General features: G+C 47.7%; 1 protein-coding gene across 4 annotated transcripts; it reads right to left on the bottom strand.

The window, feature by feature from the left end:
* Nucleotides 1-1379: 1379 nt before the first annotated feature.
* Nucleotides 1380-11502, bottom strand: AVPI1 (arginine vasopressin induced 1). Of its 4 annotated transcripts, XM_063629552.1 has the most exons (5): nucleotides 10739-11502; nucleotides 6486-6633; nucleotides 4828-4854; nucleotides 3457-3753; nucleotides 1380-1978 (listed from the first exon to the last, which is right to left on the bottom strand). In XM_063629552.1, the coding sequence occupies exons 4-5, from the start codon at nucleotides 3741-3743 to the stop codon at nucleotides 1822-1824; spliced, it is 444 nt and encodes a 147-aa protein (XP_063485622.1). In that variant the 5' UTR covers nucleotides 3744-3753; nucleotides 4828-4854; nucleotides 6486-6633; nucleotides 10739-11502; the 3' UTR covers nucleotides 1380-1821. The 4 variants fall into 4 exon arrangements, with proteins under 4 accessions (XP_063485622.1, XP_063485619.1, XP_063485628.1 ...); XM_063629549.1 differs by lacking the exon at nucleotides 4828-4854 and having other exon boundaries at nucleotides 3457-4211; nucleotides 6486-6636; XM_063629558.1 differs by lacking the exon at nucleotides 4828-4854 and having other exon boundaries at nucleotides 6486-6636; nucleotides 10739-11501.
* Between the last annotated feature and the right edge of the window lie 6391 nt (nucleotides 11503-17893).

Genomic DNA, 17893 nt, shown 5'->3' with positions numbered 1-17893 from the left:
CCTTTTTTGTCAGTTTCTTTGGGGGAAGGAAGACAAGGTAGGAACCGAATTTTGAGGGCAAAGAAACCTGTTTCCATGGAGTTGCTGAGACGTGGCTTCTGGGGCTATTTCTCCCTAGTAAAGGACGATCCAGGTCCTCATTTCCAAAGTTCCGATGCTCTGAAAACCAAAAGTATTTTCATAACCCATTTGAAACCAAACCTGACCTGAACCTACACTGATAGGAAGCTATTGGTAATTATGATGTGTCCCTCTTAGTGTGATTCTTTGTTGCAGAAATGTCAATATATTTTATGACATGGTTCCCTACTAGGGATTATACAATATTTGCCCTGACTACTTCCTAAGAGCCAAAAATAAAAAATCTGAATTCCAAAATAATCTAGTGGCAAGGGTTTGGGATAAGAAATGTGGACCTACAGGCTGGGTGCAGTGGCTCACACCAGTAATCCCAGCACTTTGGGAGGCTGAGGTGGGTGGATCGCCTGAGGTCAGGAGTTTGAGACCAGCCTGGCCAATGTGGCGAAACCTTGTCTCTACTAAAAATACAAAAATTAGCTGGGTGTGGTGGCACACGCCTGTAATCCCAGCTACTCGGGAGGCTGAGGCAGGAGAATCGCTTGAACCCGGGTGGTGGAGGTTGCACTGAGCCGAGATCGCACCACTGCATTCCAGCCTGGAGTAAGACTCTGTCTCTAAATAAATAAAATAAATAAATAAATAAATAAATAATAAAATAATAAAATAATAAAATAAAAAAGAGGACCTACCTACACTCAGGTAGTAGTGGTTCCTCCTCTCGGCCACCAGAGGGCAGCCCTGCCCTGTGTACATCACTGCCCCACTTCAAACCCTGAATAATCAAGCAATTAGGGTGGGTGGAGAGGGAGAAGAAAGCTAATAAGCACAGAGTATGCCTCTCTTGAGGTGGAGCTAGAACTGCGGGAAAAACCCTGCCTTCAAGGGTTTCCAGGCCAAGGGAAACCTAGGATATAATGCAGGCAGCTTCAGAATGATCGGTCCACCTTGGGATGGTCAGCCCATAAGGATGAAGAAACCAAATCAGGAGCTGGCACCACTAGTTTGACTGCAGATTAAGCCAACCCAAGGCCCCAGCCTACTGTGCAGGGCTGACCATGACAGTCTTCCCCCTTCTCTGATCCTGTGGATCAGGACTGCTGTGGAGACTCCCCTCTCTACTCCCAATCCAACAGGCTCTGGAAAAGGGGGCTGTGGTCCAGGAGCTTGGCATGGGGGTGAAAAAGGAGAGGGAGGTGAAAAGGAGAGAGGAGGCCAGCGCTGATTTTTCCTTCCTGGGGACACTCTTGCCCCTCCCCCTTTGTTTCAGGTCCTCCCCTTCTGTGAGACTCACACAGCTCTTGATGCAAATGTTTTTATTTGCCACTTAAACCAGTTTCCCTGTGCTATCCTGATGGTGCGGGGTGTGGAACAGGCTGCCGGAACCATGGTTTACAGTAGTAGCAGGTAGATTAGTAGCATGAGTGGTGAAATGCTGCATCTGAGTGCCTGTCGCTTAGCTCTCAGGGGAATATCATGCAGCCCAGGAATAGTGTTAGATTGGGAAGGACTGTGGCAGGAACAGTCACTGTCTCTCCTCATTTTGGTGAGGAATGGGTCCCAAATAATGGAGAACTCAGCTGAAGCATCCAGTCTTGTTCTGAATGGAGCAGGCCAGTAGCAGCGGCCTCTTGCTTTCATTTACCCCTTTGGGCTGCTTGCCTAAAGTCTCTCTTCCTTCTTCGCCTCTCCAGGCCCTTTGGCAAGAGGGAAGACACTGCCATTCCTGGCTCTTTCCCTGGATCAGTGTCTGATCTGGTGGAGGTAGCTTGTGGGGCCTGGCTTCCTCCAGTTCCGGCGGATCCTGGCACTTTTCCTCCTAGAGTGCAGATATTGCTCATTGGAGGCTGTCTCCGTGGCATTCTGTGGGTCGGCCAGTGGAGAGTGGGGCTCCAGGATTCTGCAGAGAACAAGTGTATGATTAGCCAACATCAATAGGGAGAATGGAATGGGGACTTCAAGAGATTTTGTCGTGGTGGACCATAAAACATACGATTTGGAGCAAAATGAGACCAGGGCTCTGGTCTGGTCTTTCCCCCTCTGAGAACTGTCTGACTAGACAAAGTTTACAGATTTCTCTGCAGTAGAAAGGGTTGGACCAGATCAGGTTGTGCAAAACTCAACATTTCTTCATCCTCATCCTGTACTCATGGCAGATGTCATTAATTAGTCATGCTAGTAAACTGGTTTGATAAGCAGTGACTACTAATCAACTGGAGTTAAATACAAGCTATGACACTGACTTGCCATCTCAGGATCTGATGACCTCCAAAGGCCTGTTCAGGTCTGATGTTATGATTGTGGGCCCCAGAGAAGGCAGCAGAGAGATGAAGCCCAGAGCATCACCCATAGTGATTGGTTGAGGCAAAGTGGTTCAGCTCCCTCCCTTTGGGTTCACTGTTCCTGGGCTGGCAGTGGCCTAGGCAAAGAAGTGGCCAACTAGGGAGACTGGGGAGAGATCTCAAGGTAAAAGTTTTTCGACAATTTTTAACCCATAATGCCTCGACAGTACATTCCTAGGCTATATTCTCTGTAATCCCCCAGCCAAGATTTTAATTAGGCTTTAAAAAAAAAAAAGATAGAATCTCACTCTGTCACTCAGGCTGGAGTGCAGTGACAGGATCATAGCTTACTGCAGCCTCAAACTTCTGGCCTCAAGTGATCCTCCTACCTCAGCCTCTGGAGTAGCTGGGACTGCAGGTGCATGCCACCATGCCTGGCTAATTTTTCCGTGTGTGTGTGTGTGTGTGTTCAGAGACAGGATCTTGCCATGTTGCCCAGGCTGGTAAACTGGGAATAACGGCAAAATGAGGTGGTGCTACTAGGACTCAGGCATCTCTTTCCATGAGAGTTCACAGGGTTGTATATGACTCCAAAAGTAACAGCAATCTTTTTTTTTTTTTTTTTTTTTTTTTTTTGAGACAGAGTCTCGCTCTGTCACCCAGGCTGGCTGGAGTGCAGTGGCACCATTTCGGCTCACTGCAACCTCCACCTCCCAGATTCAAGTGACTCTCCTGCCTCACCCTCCTGAGTAGCTGGGATTACAGGTGCGTGCCACCATACCCAGCTAATTTTTGTAATTTTAGTAGAGACAGGGTTTCACCATGTTGGTCAGGCTGGTCTCCAACTCCTGACCTAGTGATCTGCCTGCCTCGGCCTCCCAAAGTGCTGGGACTACAGGGATGAGCCACCACACCTGCCAACAGCAATCTTTTAAGTGCCAACCAAGTGGTGACACTGTGTAGACCTTATAACCACCCCAGTGGTAGGCAGGCACTTTACAGTGAGGCCAAGTAACTAGCTCCAGGCCACACAGCCACACAATGGTGGAATAGGCATTGGTGCTCTTCCCTCAGCCATCCAGTTCTAGGAACCTACCTGAGGCGGCTGCAGTGGTGTAGCGAGTGGCCCAGGGGTTTCTGCCTTGGGGGCCTCTTCCTACGCAGCCTCTTGAGGGCCTCAGCCACACGGTGGTCCCCTGCACATTCCCAGATGATCTGTGCCCGTTCCTCGGCCAGCTGGTCCCCGCTGCGTTGAAACAGGCCTTGGATCTGCAGCAGCTCGGTGTCCTGGAAGATGTTGGCTGAGGCCTGCTTGCGGCCCCGGGCCTCAGTCGGGGCCTGCCAAGGGGGTGGCTCACTGACCACCGAGGCTGGGGTACCCATTGTGGATGCTCTGAGGATGCAAAGCATGGAGACATCAGCAACTCAGCTGGTCCTTCCCAGACCTGGGGGTCCTGGCTAATCCTAGGACTTCTGATGTTTCCATTCTCCAGCAGGTAAACTGGAGGAAGTCTCTTGCCTTAAAATCACTTAAGCACTTATGTGTCAGACCCCCATATTATCTCATTTAGGATTCACAGCAACCCGTGAGGTAAGAATTATTGTTTATCCTCATTTTAGCGATGAAGAAGTGCAACTCAGAGGGGTTAAATGACTTGCCACTGTCATAAAGCCACGTGCACATGCAGAGCCAGCAGTGCAGACACCAGGATGCCCAGTAGCAGCTCAACTGTGTTGAGTACTTGCTTCACGTGTAAGAGCTTGCTTCACATAGTATCAAGGAGATGTAACAAGCACAACAGCCCTGTTAGGTAGGTATTTTTATCTTCTTCAATTTCACAGATGAGGAATCTGAGGAAAGGTTAAGTCATCCATGGTTATGCAACTAGGATGAGAACCCAGGCCTCTCTGATGCTAAGGCCCAGGTGCTGTAGCACACAGGTAAGAGAGGAGTTGTGGAGTTGGGCTACCCAAGTTGGAATCCCACTTCTACCCCCTCCACCACTTACTGGCTGGGCATCCCCCCTGCCTCAGCTGCCTGCCGTTTCAAATTATCACCTGGTACTACTACCTACTTTGTAGGATTAATTTGAAGATTGAAGGAAGACAAAGTATATAGAATAGTGGTCAGTGTTTTCAATCTATAAAATTGAGACATCATCCCACCTCCTATCTTCAAGACCTTGAGGATGAACCAAATCCATATAATTTAGCAAACATAGTATGAAATGAGCCAATCAGATCTAAGCACAGTCCAGTGGACCTAATGAGCGAGAGGTGGAGGCAGAAGAGGAGGCTACAAGGGTTAGAATATACTGTCAAGGGCAGAGGCTGAAATTTATAAGAAAGTTCAATAGAAGTTAGGCTCTGTGTCAATGTCTCCCATCATATCCAGGAAGTGAAAATTAAAGGATCTCCCTTGATTCTAGATAGTTCACTTTGAATAATAAAGGCCTAAGAAGCTTACCCATCACATCCTTGTATCCAGCACAGCCTGGAAACAAAGGAAGACTGGCATTACATAGAACAGGTTTCGAGTCCCAACTCTGACACCTTAAGCAAGTTACCCAACCTCCTCTCTGAGCCTATTTCCTTAACTGTCAAATGGGGATAAGATTACCCACTTCTTAGGGTTATAGTAAGGATTAAATGAGCCTAGTATATCAGTTACCCAATGAGAGCTATAGTTGGCCCTCAGCATCTGTGGGTTCTACATCCAGGGATTCAACCAACCTTAGATAAATAAAAAATTTAAGAATACAATGATATGGCTGGGCGTGGTGGCTCACATCTGTAATCCCAGCACTTTGGGAGGTGAGGCAGGCGGATCACCTGAGGTCGGGAGTTCAAGACCAGCCTGACCAACATTGAGAAACTCGGTCTCTACTAAAAATACAAAATTAGCCAGGCATGGTGGCGCACGCCTGTAATCCCAGCTACTCAGGAGGCTGAGGCAGGAGAATCACTTGAACCCAGGAGGCAGAGGTTGCGGTGAGCCGAGATCCCGCCATTGCACTCCAGCCTGGGCAACAAGAGCAAAACTCCGTCTTAAAGAATACAATGATACAACCATTAAAAAATACAAATAAAAAATAGATACATTGTAACTACAGAGCATTCACATTGTATTAGGTATTATAAGTACCCTAGAGATGATTTAACACATGCAGGAGGATGTGCGCAGTCTATAGGCAAACATGGCATTTTATGTAAGTGACTTAAGCATCCCATGGAGGAGCCTGGAACCACCCTCCATGGATACTGAGGAATTTATAAATGCAAATCCTCCTCTGTTGGCCTCTGTGACCTTTGTACCTGGGTCAGGGGTACAGGTGAACCCTCCTTTCCTCCAAGCTGTGTGGCACAGCCAGCTGATGACAGGCCTGTGCTCCCACCCCTCTCTCCCAGCCTCAGGGCTGTTGGGGAGAGGAGGAGCAGGTCCTGCTGCTTCCCCAGGGCCTGGCTGCCTGAGTCAGACCTCATTCCACAGCCAGCTACAGAGACAGCTGTCAACAGCAACCAGTTTCCAAAGGGGGAAAAGGAACATTAAAATATTTTTAAATTAAAATATTTATATGCTCATCATAAGAGGCAAACAGTACAAAAGCTTATATATAAAAGCTTTTCCAATTTCCTATCAACCCACTTGCAGAAGTAACCCTTCCCCAACCTGCCTTTTGTTCTCTGTAAGAGTTTGAATTGTCTCCGCCCCAATCATACTCCCAAAATATGACTCCCTCCTTTGCCCTGGCCTTCTCCGCTCCTCACCTCAATAGTCACCCTCATTATTCCAATCATTTCTATGCTCACTCTGTCCCAGTTTCCAGGCCTTCTATCATAAAAACTCCACCCTGTTTTCAAAAGATTTGACAACTAAAATAAAGCTGCAGAAGACTTCCAGATGAGTTAACATCATGAAAATTGTACTTTTTATCTGGAAAATGGAGTTTAAAAATCTGCCCCTCCTTAGGTGCTATTATGAAAATCCAGTTAAAACCTAATCTATGTGGTAATTAAGCCCCCAGAGCTGGATGACATAAACACACTGTGACAAGAAGACAACAGTCACCAAGTAACACTTTTAGGCTGATAAAGAGAAATAAAAGCTAATTATGGGATACTTACTCTGGATCAGGCAATATGTATGATATCCTTTAATCCTCAAAACAATTCTAGGAGGCCGGGCGCGGTGGCTCAAGCCTCAGGCCGAGGCAGGCGGATCACGAGGTCAGGAGATCAAGACCATCCTGGCTAACACGGTGAAACCCAGTCTCTACTAAAAATATAAAAAGTTAGCTGGGTGTGGTGGCAGGCGCCTATAGTCCCAGCTACTCGGGAGGCTGAGGCAGGAGAATGGCGTGAACCCAGGAGGTGGAGGTTGCAGTGAGCCAAGATGGCGCTATTGCACTCCAGCCTGGGCGACAGAGCAAGACTCCATGTCACAAAAAAAAACAAAAAACAAAAAAACAATTCTAGGAGTTAGGGACTGTTATCCCATTTCATAGGGAAGTAAAGGGAAGCTAAGATGCAAATATGAGTACCAGTGGCTTAGCCGAGGCCAGAGGTGGTTCAAATGACTGCAGCCCATGATTTTATTTTTATTTTTGAGAGCGAGTTTTGCTCTTGTTGCCCAGGTTGGAGTGCAGTGTTGCAATCTCAGCTAACTGCAACCTCCACCTCCCGAGTTCAAGCGATTCTCCTGCCTCAGCCTCCTGAATAGCTGGGATTACAGGCGTCCCCCACCACTCCCGATTAATTTTTTGTATTTTTAGTAAAGATAGGGTTTCACCATGTTGGTCAGGCTGGTCTTGAACTGACCTCAGGTGATCCACCCGCCTTGGCCTCCCAAAGTGTTGTGATTACAGGCGTGAGCCACTGCGCCCAATCAGCCTACGCTTCACAGCCAGGCAGCTTAAAGAACACTTCACGTTTCTATGAAGAATGCTTTCCTATTCCCACCTAATTCATGAAGGGGAAATCCTGCCAATGGAAAGGGAAGAACAATGAATTATCCCACCTGGTGGAGGCAGGGGTGGAGCTGTGGAATTTCGTTAGTCTGTTCTCTAGGGTCAGGGCTCTTTCCTGGGTGACAGCCCAGCTTTGAGCCATAGCACTCTAAAGAGGAAGAGCCCAGCTTCCACAGAAGAAATCAAGAACTGCAACCCAGCCCAGTGCACAGAGCCCTGGCTTACGAGTCAGAGGAATGGGTTCAAGCCCTACTTCTGCCACTCACTGGCTGAAAAGCCTCAGGCAATTCACATCCCCTCTGTGGGTCAGTTTCCCTGTTACTGCTATAAGAACAGCTTGATGCTGTTGGTTTCTGAGGGCCTGCACCAGTGCTGGGAGTCAACAATTCCACCCGCAGGTAAGTCTGTACAGAAGGAGGAATGGAGCTACTTGTCTGCCAAAGCCTAGGGGCAACATGTGTGGACAGGTCTGGCTAACTGGGTGCTAGGAAATTCCCCAGCCAGTAGCTCCCTTTCTCCTCCCTACTCTATGCTGTTTTGCTGCAGTGGGCCCTGGGGTTAGGACCTGGTAGAAAACAGAACTCACAGCTCTAAAGCTCCCTAGTGACCTCAGCTGGCTATGACCAAGCCGGGGGCAGACGCCTAGGCTGGTCTGGGGTGGTAGGAGAAAGGGTGATATCCAGCCTCACCTCCCCAGGGAAAGAAGGGCAATAAGGATCATGTAGCAGCAGCTGCCTCTGGGAGGAAATGGCTTGGAGCCTGACTTCCCAGCAATCTCTCCCAGGACGGCAAGGCTTTGACTCCACAGCTTCAGCGAGCTGCGAGCCGCGCGTCACAAACATACCAAGAAACCCTTAGGGAGAGTCTGAGCCTCCAGCCTCAACCCTCCATGAACCTTGGGGAGGGCTTAGCACCTCCAGATTTTGAGGCCCCTCACTCTTTTTTTTTTTTAAGTTTTTTTTTTTTGAGGGAGAGTCTCACTCTATCACCCACGCTGGAGTGCAGTGGCGCAATCTCAGCTCACTGCAACCTCTGCCTCCAAGGTTCAAGCAATTTTCTTGCCTCAACAACCTCCCAAGTAGCTGGGATTACAGGTGTCCACCACCATGCCCGACTAATTTTTGTATTTTTAGTAGAGACAAGGTTTCACTATGTTGGCCAGGCTGGTCTTGAACTCCTGACATCAAGTGATCCACTCACATCCTCCCAGAGTGTTGGGATTACAGGCGTGAGCCACTGTGACCGGCCAAGTCCCCTCACTCTTTGCTCTGCCTCTTATTCTGGGATTCAGACAGCAGAGTGAGGCTGGGAATAAAACTAGGCTGATTCCAGGTAGGATTAGATGGTAAGTTTTGGGAAAACCTATGAAATGGTGAATCAGAACACTTTTATTATCAAAAGAAACTTTTCCTGTCTCATTCAATGTGTTCAATAGTTATTTTCCCTCCAATTTCCTGGAGAAGACCTTAGTCCAGGAAAAGTCAGTGTATACTGGAACAATAGTACTTTTGAAAACTAGAAAATGAAACCATGGGGCTATTAAAAGATTACAAATGGACCTTTCATTTCAGAGCTGACATGAAAGAAGGTAAGTATGGGTCTGTGTACAAACGAGTAAAGACCAATTGCAAAATACTTCAGTTTGACACAAACTAGGTTGAAAACCCCAAAGGAAATACCAAACGTTGAAAATGACAAAGTTCAACTCGTTTTGAAACAGGCAATAAGTGAAGAACTGTGGAACCTTAACAAAGAAATATATTTAAAAAGTGACTCACCATGCAATGAATTTGCAATATATACATATGGTGCGCAATTGAGCACTCTTTGCAATATACGAAGTTCAGTTCAGACAGCCATTCTAGGAGAGTATCTCACTGTAGTCCCAGGGAGGCACAGGTAACCACGAGAGGCAGAACACATTTGGGTGAGCTGGCAACTCCTAGGTCCTCATGCAGGAGGAGGCACCCTTCCAATAACCCAGGTGATAGCAATAATCTCTGTAATCAGGGGCCTAGGGGCTCTTAGAAAAATTACTGGAGGCTGTGGCCCAAGGCCTGAATCAACACTTGGGGCCCTGGCCTGCTACCCTACACAGACATGCCACTGGACAGCAGCCAAAATCTGTGGCTCCTCAAACGGGAAGCCCAGTTCAAATGGCTGTGTGGGCTTCCCCACCAGCAGGGCCTAGCCTCAGGGAGGTATGCCTAGAGAACTGGATATACATTGGCCTCCAAATCCGTGCCCCTGGAGGTGGAGAAGGGAACTGGGTCCTTTCCCCAGACCAGTTCTCATATATGACCTGGAAATAAACTGCTACTAGATCTAGCGATAATCCTTTCAAGATTTCTAGAACCCTGAATTCTGGCTGTGCTGCTAACTGGGTGACCTTGGATAAGTCTCAGTTTCCCCTGCCACAAGTTGCTCGTCATCAAAATAGTGAGTATAAGGCCGGGCGCGGTGGCTCACGCCTGTAATCCCAGCACTTTGGGAGGCTGAGGCGGGTGGATCACGAGGTCAGGAGATCGAGACCACGGTGAAACCCCGTCTCTACTAAAAATACAAAAAAATTAGCCGGAAGTGGTGGCGGGCGCCTGTAGTCCCAGCTACTCGGAGAGGCTGAGGCAGGAGAATGGCGTGAACCCGGGAGGCGGAGCTTGCAGTGAGCCGAGATTGCGCCACTGCACTCCAGCCTGGGTGACAGAGCAAGACTCCGTCTCAAAAAAAAAAAAAAAAAAGACTGCCTCTACAAAATTTTAAATAAGCTTTTTAAAATAAATGGTGAGAATAAATAACCCTTAACAGGAAAAGGGAGATTAAGTTTGTGATGGCATTCCTTCTAGTACCTGGTATACCACAGACATTCTACGTATGCTGGTTGAATGAATAAATGATGAAAGGAAAGGCTGTTTGACTACCAGAGGCTATAGAATCATTGTCATTTTCATCATCACAGCCATCAACAAATCTGTGTACTTTTAAATCATAGCTTTATGATTAAAATCATAAAGCTTGTTTTTATGATTAAAAGGCAGCTTGTTCAGTGTCAAGCGCAGAACAGAGCACGTTCAGATGGGTGCTTTCTTTCCTCCTCACTTGAGGTGGCACTATTGTTACACCCATTTTACAGATGAGAAAGCTACACCCAAAGTCACACAGCTGGCAGGTGATGGAAGCTGGGACAAGAACCCAGGCAGTCTGACCCCAGCACCCAGGCTCTCAAGCCACTGTTATTTTTGTTCCTGCCAGATGGCCGAGGAGGTCTGGGGAAGGTCGGGCCCAGAAGCCTTTCGGAGGCTATCTGCTTCTGTAGATTGTGGAAGGAGCAGGGATCCAAAGTCAGGACTCCCAGGCTAGCCTCTGTGCCCTCTGCACTCCACTGCCCGGTGGAGAATTGGAGCAGGTACTCACCACGCTGAAGGGCAGCTCCAACAGACCTCAAATGGGGATGGAGCAAGCTAAGATGTGCCCACTCCAACCTCTTCCACAGCCTTCAGAAAGGGCGGGCGCAGCTCTGGGCTTCCTGCTGCGAAGGTGCTTGCTTACAAGGGCCAGTCGGTGATCACGGGCAGCACAAGAGCATGGCACAGGGTATCCTGGCCGAGGTCCTAAGGCGACATCTGCAGCACGAGGAGGCCCCAGGGCTCAGACGTGGCCGCTTCGCAGAACGACGGGGCCCTAAGTGGATCTGGCGGTCGCGTCCCGCTGGCACCCCGGCTCTGATTGTCGCCCTCCGGCTCCCACCGCAGCGCCGAGCTGGGCTGCCGACCTACGTACCCGGTTGCTCGAGGCAGGCCGCACGCAGCCCCAAACTGGTCCGGGCCACTTGGGTCACAGCCGCGGTTCCCAGGAGAAAGCGCTCGCTAGCCCCGGAACAGCCAATCCTGGGCCCGAGCCGGGTGTGAGCTCCCAGGCGAGCCCTCCAAACCCAAGGCGGAGTTCCGTGCGGCAATCATCGGCGGGAGACAGGGAGGGGGCGTGTCTACCCCCGCCCCCTGCCTCCGCTGGCCTCGAAAGCCGAGTGCGAAGCTTCCTCGAACCTAATCGGCGGCGGAGCGGCGGTGAGGGGGCGTGTCTGCCCGGGCCCTGCCCACTGCCCTCACCGCCCTCGCGCGGCGCCCGAGGCGCCCCCTTCGTTGACGTCAGTCCCCAGGGCCAGTGCGGTTTTGCTGGCGCGGGAGCTGGGCGGGGCTGCATTCCTGCCCCAGGGTGCGGCGAAAGCTGGCTCTGCCGGGTACACGTGACGGATGCCCCTTCTCCTGGGCCCGAGGCCAGCGCGCGCGGCACCGACTGCCTTGCAGCGCGTGGCCCTCTGCAGATCCTCAGACTCTGCTGCTCAACTCCCCTCCCAGCCCTCCGTTTGGCTCCAGCTTTGAGGGAGAGGAGGGGGCAGTCTGCTGCAGTCAGACCTTGGGCTTCAAAGCCAGAATGTCGTGGGTTCAAATATTGGGTCATTTGTGCGACTTTGGGCCGGTTACCTAAACGACAGTATTTTAAAGTTTGTATGCATTCGGAAATGTTCATTAGTGACCTATGCTGTCCGAGTTCCTTGATAGGCAGTAAACAAGAGAGACAGAAAGACCTACAGCCCTTGTCCTGGGGCGTCTACAGCCTAGTAAGGGAGGCAGGCATTAAACAACCTAAAACATGGAGTATGTGATTAGTTGTGATCAATGTTATGGCTATAAGAGGATAAATATGGAGGAACCTAAGCTGCTTCTGGGAAGTTCAGGAGGGCTGAAGAAGCAACATTTAAGCTGAGATATAGAGGAGTTGAAATTGGTCAAATGAAGAGGAGTGGATCGGGAGACTGCTTTAAGGAAAGGGGGAAAGGCATTTGGTTGGGCCAGGAGTAGCTTGGCTCCGGAGGAATTAAATGCGACCCGGAGTAAGGCTAGCAAGAGAGAGCACGGTGGGAAGCAGAAGGCAGAGGCAGGCAGAGAAGGTTGCATGTGATCCTTGGAGGGGTTTAAACAAGGAATGGCATTATATGTACTGTGTTTATGTAACGGGTATTTTATAGTACTTACCACGTACCGGTAGTGTCAGTCAGCACTTTGCAAATTTCATCATCATGACAAGTTTGTGTTTTGGAACTTGGATTGGATTGGAACTCCAAACTGCAGTTTGGAACTTGGATTGGAGGGGGCAGGAGTGGATACAGGGTGTCCAGTGGGCCCCTGACAAATGCTTGTTTTGTCCTTGGAAGATGAAATGTTCGTGCACTTGTTCAGCAATGCTCAGGAAAGGCTCCTGGGTCTCCCTGACTTCCTTTTTACTTCATAGCTGACCTCTTATCCATTTAAGCTTGATTTTTCTTCTGTAAAAGTTCTGGGTGGGAAGGGGAAGAGCCAGCACATGGGGCTTTGTGAATTCCTTGTTGCAGGGTGAAGGGGATGCTTGGGAGCTATTCGTCCTCACCCCATAATCTCCAGTTCCTCTCTCTGTCCTTCTGCACAAAAACAGCATCAGTAAGTGTTGTTGTGCTGTGGCTAAAAGGGTTTTTTGTTTTGTTTTTTTGAGACAGAGTCTCACTCTTTTGCCCAAGCTGGAGTGCAGTGGCAGCATCTCAGCTCACTGCATCCTCTGCCCCTGGGTTCAAGCGATTCTCCTGCCTCAGCCTCCTGAGTAGCTGAGACTACAGGCACGTACCACCACACCTGTCTAATTTTTGTATTTTTAGTAGAGATGGGGTTTCACCATGTTGGCCAGACTGGTCTGGAACTCCTGACCTCAGGTAATCCACCTGCCTCGGCCTCCCAAAGTGCTGGGATTACAGGCATGAGCCACAGCGCCCGGCCCGTTAAAAGGGTTTTTACAGTGGCTTCTCTTCACTTTTCCTCAACCCCTGGGGAACTGCTGAAAAAAAACAAAGAAATCAGCAATGTTCATCTCCAGTGGAAGGTATTGGTGCAGAGACTTTCAGCCAACTACTTGGCTAAGGAGGGGACTATGCAGGCTCCTAAACCAAACGCTGAGCTTCTGAGCCAGTGACTCCCGCTGGCCCATTCTAACCAATGGGGAAGCCAGACTTGGCATATCAGTGCTGGGTGAACCTAGGAACTCTGATGCCATGAGCTTAGATGAGCATCCCAAGGTAGGAATTGGGAACTTGTGGTTTCTGGCTCAGATGTGACTAAGGCTGGGTGGAGCATATCTGGTATCTCCAAACATGTTTGCAGGCATGTGACCATGTGCTTACCACACAATGGAACCATTTCTGTTGTTACAGCTTTGTGATTCGATACTTCTGGCGAGAAGATGGGGCACTCCACAGTTATGTGGGCCATGTAAGCCTCACCAGAAGTGGAGTCATCTGAGACCCACAGAATGGTACTGGAGACAGTAATGACCCCGGACAGGGCCCTGTTTAGAGAAAGTCAACTCTGGGGAATGGAAACGTCATGAAATTCAGGCCCAAACTTGATTTTACCCAGGGCCTAGATTAAAGTGAGTTTAGTGAGGAACTCCCTTCAGGCATAAAATTTAAGAGGGCATCAAAAAATTCAGGAAACCCGGCCGGGCGCGGTGGCTCAAGCCTGTAATCCCAGCACTTTGGGAGGCCGAGGCGGGCGGATCACGAGGTCAGGAGATCGAGACCATCCTGGCTAACACAGTGAAACCCCATCTCTACTAAAAATACAAAAAATTAGCCGGACGTGTTGGCAGGCGCCTGTAGTCCCAGCTACTCGGGAGGCTGAGGCAGGAGAATGGCATGAACCCGGGAGGCGGAGCTTGCAGTGAGCCGAGATCGCGCCATTGCACTCCAGGCTGGGAGACAGAGCAAGACTCCGTCTCAAAAAAAAAAAAAAAAAAAAATTCAGGAAACCCAAGATAAATAATATCAACACAATATTTTTTAAAATCAAAATTAATGCAAAAAATCCATGATGAACAGAATATCAACATTTAAATTATAGGCAGGCTATTGTTTATGACCTTGCATTATTTTGCAATGGGAACAGTCATTACCAGTCAGCCCATGGTTCCCAGGCAGACTGCCACTGCGTGTCCTGACAAGTGGCTTTATGGGAGTTGACAATAACATGCGAACAGATTGAATAACATGGAACTGTATATGTAGTCTTTTTTTATTGGAATGCTTTTATCCACTTTTGCTATTTGGTTCAAAATATGGAAGGTAAGTGCATATAGGACATATATTTTTTCTTTTGTCTTGAGCTCAAATATGGTTCAAGTCAGTACTGGTTTTTACCCTTAAAGGAAATAAAGTCTAGGAAGGGGGTTCTAGCTGTTTTACCTTAAGCAAATGACTTAATTCCTCTGCCTATTTTCTTGTCTTTTTTTTCTTTTTTTCTTTTCTTTTTTTCTTTTTTGAGACACTGTCTTGCTCTGTCACCAGGCTGGAGTGCAGTGGCCTGATCTCAGCTCACTTCAACCTCTGCCTCCCGGATTCAAGCGATTCTCCTGCTTCAGCCTCCCAAATAGCTGGGACTACAGGCGTGTGCCACCACGCCCAGCTAATTTTTGTATTTTTAGTAGAGACAGGGTTTCACCATGTTGGCCAGGATGGTCTCTATCTCTCGACCTCGTGATCTGTCTGCCTCGGCCTCCCAAAGTGCTGGGATTACAGACGTGAGCCACCCAGCCTGGCCTATTTTTCTTGTTTTTAAAATGAGAATAATCACACCACTTTTCAGTGTTGCTGTGAAGATGAATTGAGGTACTGCAGGCTGAGTTCTTAATATACACCTTGCTATAGACACTAAACCAGCATTGGACTCCTTCCCTCTTTCTATCCTGCAGGAATGGTTCAAGCAGCTGGACAGTTACGGTTCCCTAATGGGGCTGACACTTATTCCCATGGGTTTCTTATTGCTATTTGTCCTGTTCTGGGAAAAGTAGAGAGAACTTTTACACTCAACTGACATGCAACAGTGCAACTTTTGAATTAACTCTGATTTTCTTGATAAATAATCATGGGCATTCTAAACTTTTTAAGAAAGCCCCTTCTGCTTATGACATTACACAAGGCAACTAGACTATAGCCCTCTTCTATCAACTGACAATCTGGACAGGCAAAAAATAGCAAAGTCCTTATAGAAAAATGGTACATGCTGGGTGTGGTGGCTCACGCCTGTAATCCCAGCACTTTGGGAGGCTGAGGCGGATGGATCACGAGGTCAGCAGTTTGAGACCAGCCTGACCAACTTGGTGAAACCGCGTCTCTACTAAAAATACAAAAAAATTAGCTGGGCGTGGTGGCGGGCGCCTGTAATCCCAGCTACTTGGGAGGCTTAGGCAGGAGAATCGCTTGAAACTGGAAGGTGGAGGTTGCAGTGAGCCGAGATTGTGCCACTGCACTCTAGCCTGGGCAATGAGAGCAAAACTCCGTCTCAAAAAAAAAAAAAAGAAAAAAGAAAAATGGTACATTACAGAAGCACTAAAAAAGTACACTGTTCATGTAGATTAGAATTAAAGGTCAGTATTGTATTAGCCTGCTGTAACAAAATACCATAGACTGGGTGGCTTAAACAACATTTATTTTCTCACAGCTTTGAAGGCTGGGAAGTCCAAGCTTAAGATGCCAGCCAGTTCCGTTTATGGTGAGGGCTCTCTTCTTGACTTGTAGATGGCCACCTTCTCACTGTGTCCTCACATGCTGAAAGAGAGACAGAGCATTTGTGAGCAAGCTCTGGCGTCTCTTCTCTTCTCACAAGGACAGTCATCCTTATCATTTTTTTTTTTTTTTTTTGAGACAGAGTCTTGCTCTGTTGCCTAGCCTAGAGTGTAGTGGTGAGATCTCAGGCACTGCAACCTCTGCCTCCCCGGTTCAAGTGATTCTCCTGCCTCAGCCTCCCAAGTAGCTGCAATTACAGGTGCGTGCTACCATGCCCTGCTAATTTTGTATTTTTAGTAGAGACGGGGTTTCATCATGTTGGCCAGCCTGGTCTCGAACTCCTGACCTCAGGTGATCCGCCTGCCCCTGCCTCCCAAATTGCTGAGATTACAGGTGTGAGCCACCGCGCCTGGCCAAGGACACTAATCCTGTTGAATCAGGGCTTCACCCTTATGACCTCGTTTAATCTTAATTACTTCCTTGTTCCGAATGCAGTCACACTGGAGGTTAGGGCTTCAACATATGAATTTTGAGGGAACACAATTCAATCCATAGCTAGTATGAACTCATGGTTTTAAAGATATGGATAAATAGATACAAAAATAAATATACCTGGGTGCAGTGGCTTGCGTCTGTAATCCCAGCCACTCAGGAGGCTCAGGTGGGGGGATTGCTTGAGCCCAGGAGTTTGAGGCTGCAGTGAGCTATGGTTGTGCCACTGCACTCTACCCTGGGTGACAGAGCAAGACCCTGTCTCTAAAAGTAAATAAAGCCATAAATGTATATATCTTTTTCTATATGTATATGTATATATATTCACATACATGTACATATATGCATATGTATGTATATGAACAATCACGTTCACACACACATGCACTCCCCAGCTCTGTTGGTGAAGAAGGCCTAGAAACAATGATAGTCTAGTGGGAATAACCACACTTAGCACCTAGATATTGACTTCTCAATAACCATTCTCTACAAAAAGGGACTATGGATCCTTGGAGAAATGGTTGATTCTAGAATGAAGTTGAGAAAATTCAAGATGAACCTGGAACATCTTGTGCTAGAAAGTAAGGAGGTTCTCAAAGAATAATGGAGACATGTCAAAGGACCAGGAGTCAGGTTAAAAGGGCTCCCACTGGCCAAAGGTGGGGCAATTAGGCATCAAAATAAAATATAACAGTAATAAATTATAATGTAATAAAATAAGAATGCTTAAGTCCACAATAATATCAATCAGTAAATAAACAGGGGAAAGAAGAAAGCATTCCTTACAGTAGAATGCTCACTAATAAATATAGAAGGAATGACATAGTTAGAAAATCATCAGTGGCTACTAGAGTTAGTGAGTGAAAGTTTATTGATGAACAGGATACTTATATAGTCTAAAAAGTATCTCTTCACAAATTACAGGCAAATATTACATGATATCACTTATATGTGGAATCCAAAATAGTTGAACTTAAAGAAACAGAGAGTAGAGGAATGGTGTTGCCAGCACCTAGGGAGTGGTGGAATGGGAAGGTGTTGGTCAAAAGTACAAGCTTTCAGTATAAGATGAATAAATTCTAGAGATCTAATGTACAGTATGGCAACCATACTTAATAATAGTATATACTTGAAATTTGCTAGGGGAATAGATCCTAAATGTTCACATCACCCATACACACAAAAAAGTAACTATGCCAGGTGACAAGTATGTTAATTAGCTTGATTGTGAGAATCATTACACAAGGTATACTTACAAGGTATTGAAACACTATGCTGTAATCTTAAATATATACAATGTTCTATTTTATTTTTCTTTCTTTAAGACAGAGTTTTGCTCTTGTTGCCCAGGCTGGAATACAATGGTGCGATCTCGGCAACCTCCGCCTCCCAGGTTCAAGTGATTCTCCGGCCTCAGCCTCCGGAGTAGCTGAGAATACAGGTGCCCACCACCACGCCCAGCTAATTTTTCTGTATTTTTAGTAGATACGGGG

This window comes from Symphalangus syndactylus, chromosome 2 (genome assembly GCF_028878055.3).
Source record: "Symphalangus syndactylus isolate Jambi chromosome 2, NHGRI_mSymSyn1-v2.1_pri, whole genome shotgun sequence".
NCBI classification, from domain to species: domain Eukaryota; kingdom Metazoa; phylum Chordata; class Mammalia; order Primates; family Hylobatidae; genus Symphalangus; species Symphalangus syndactylus.
Note: the sequence above shows the minus strand (reverse complement) of the source record. Positions and strands in the feature narration are given on the sequence as shown.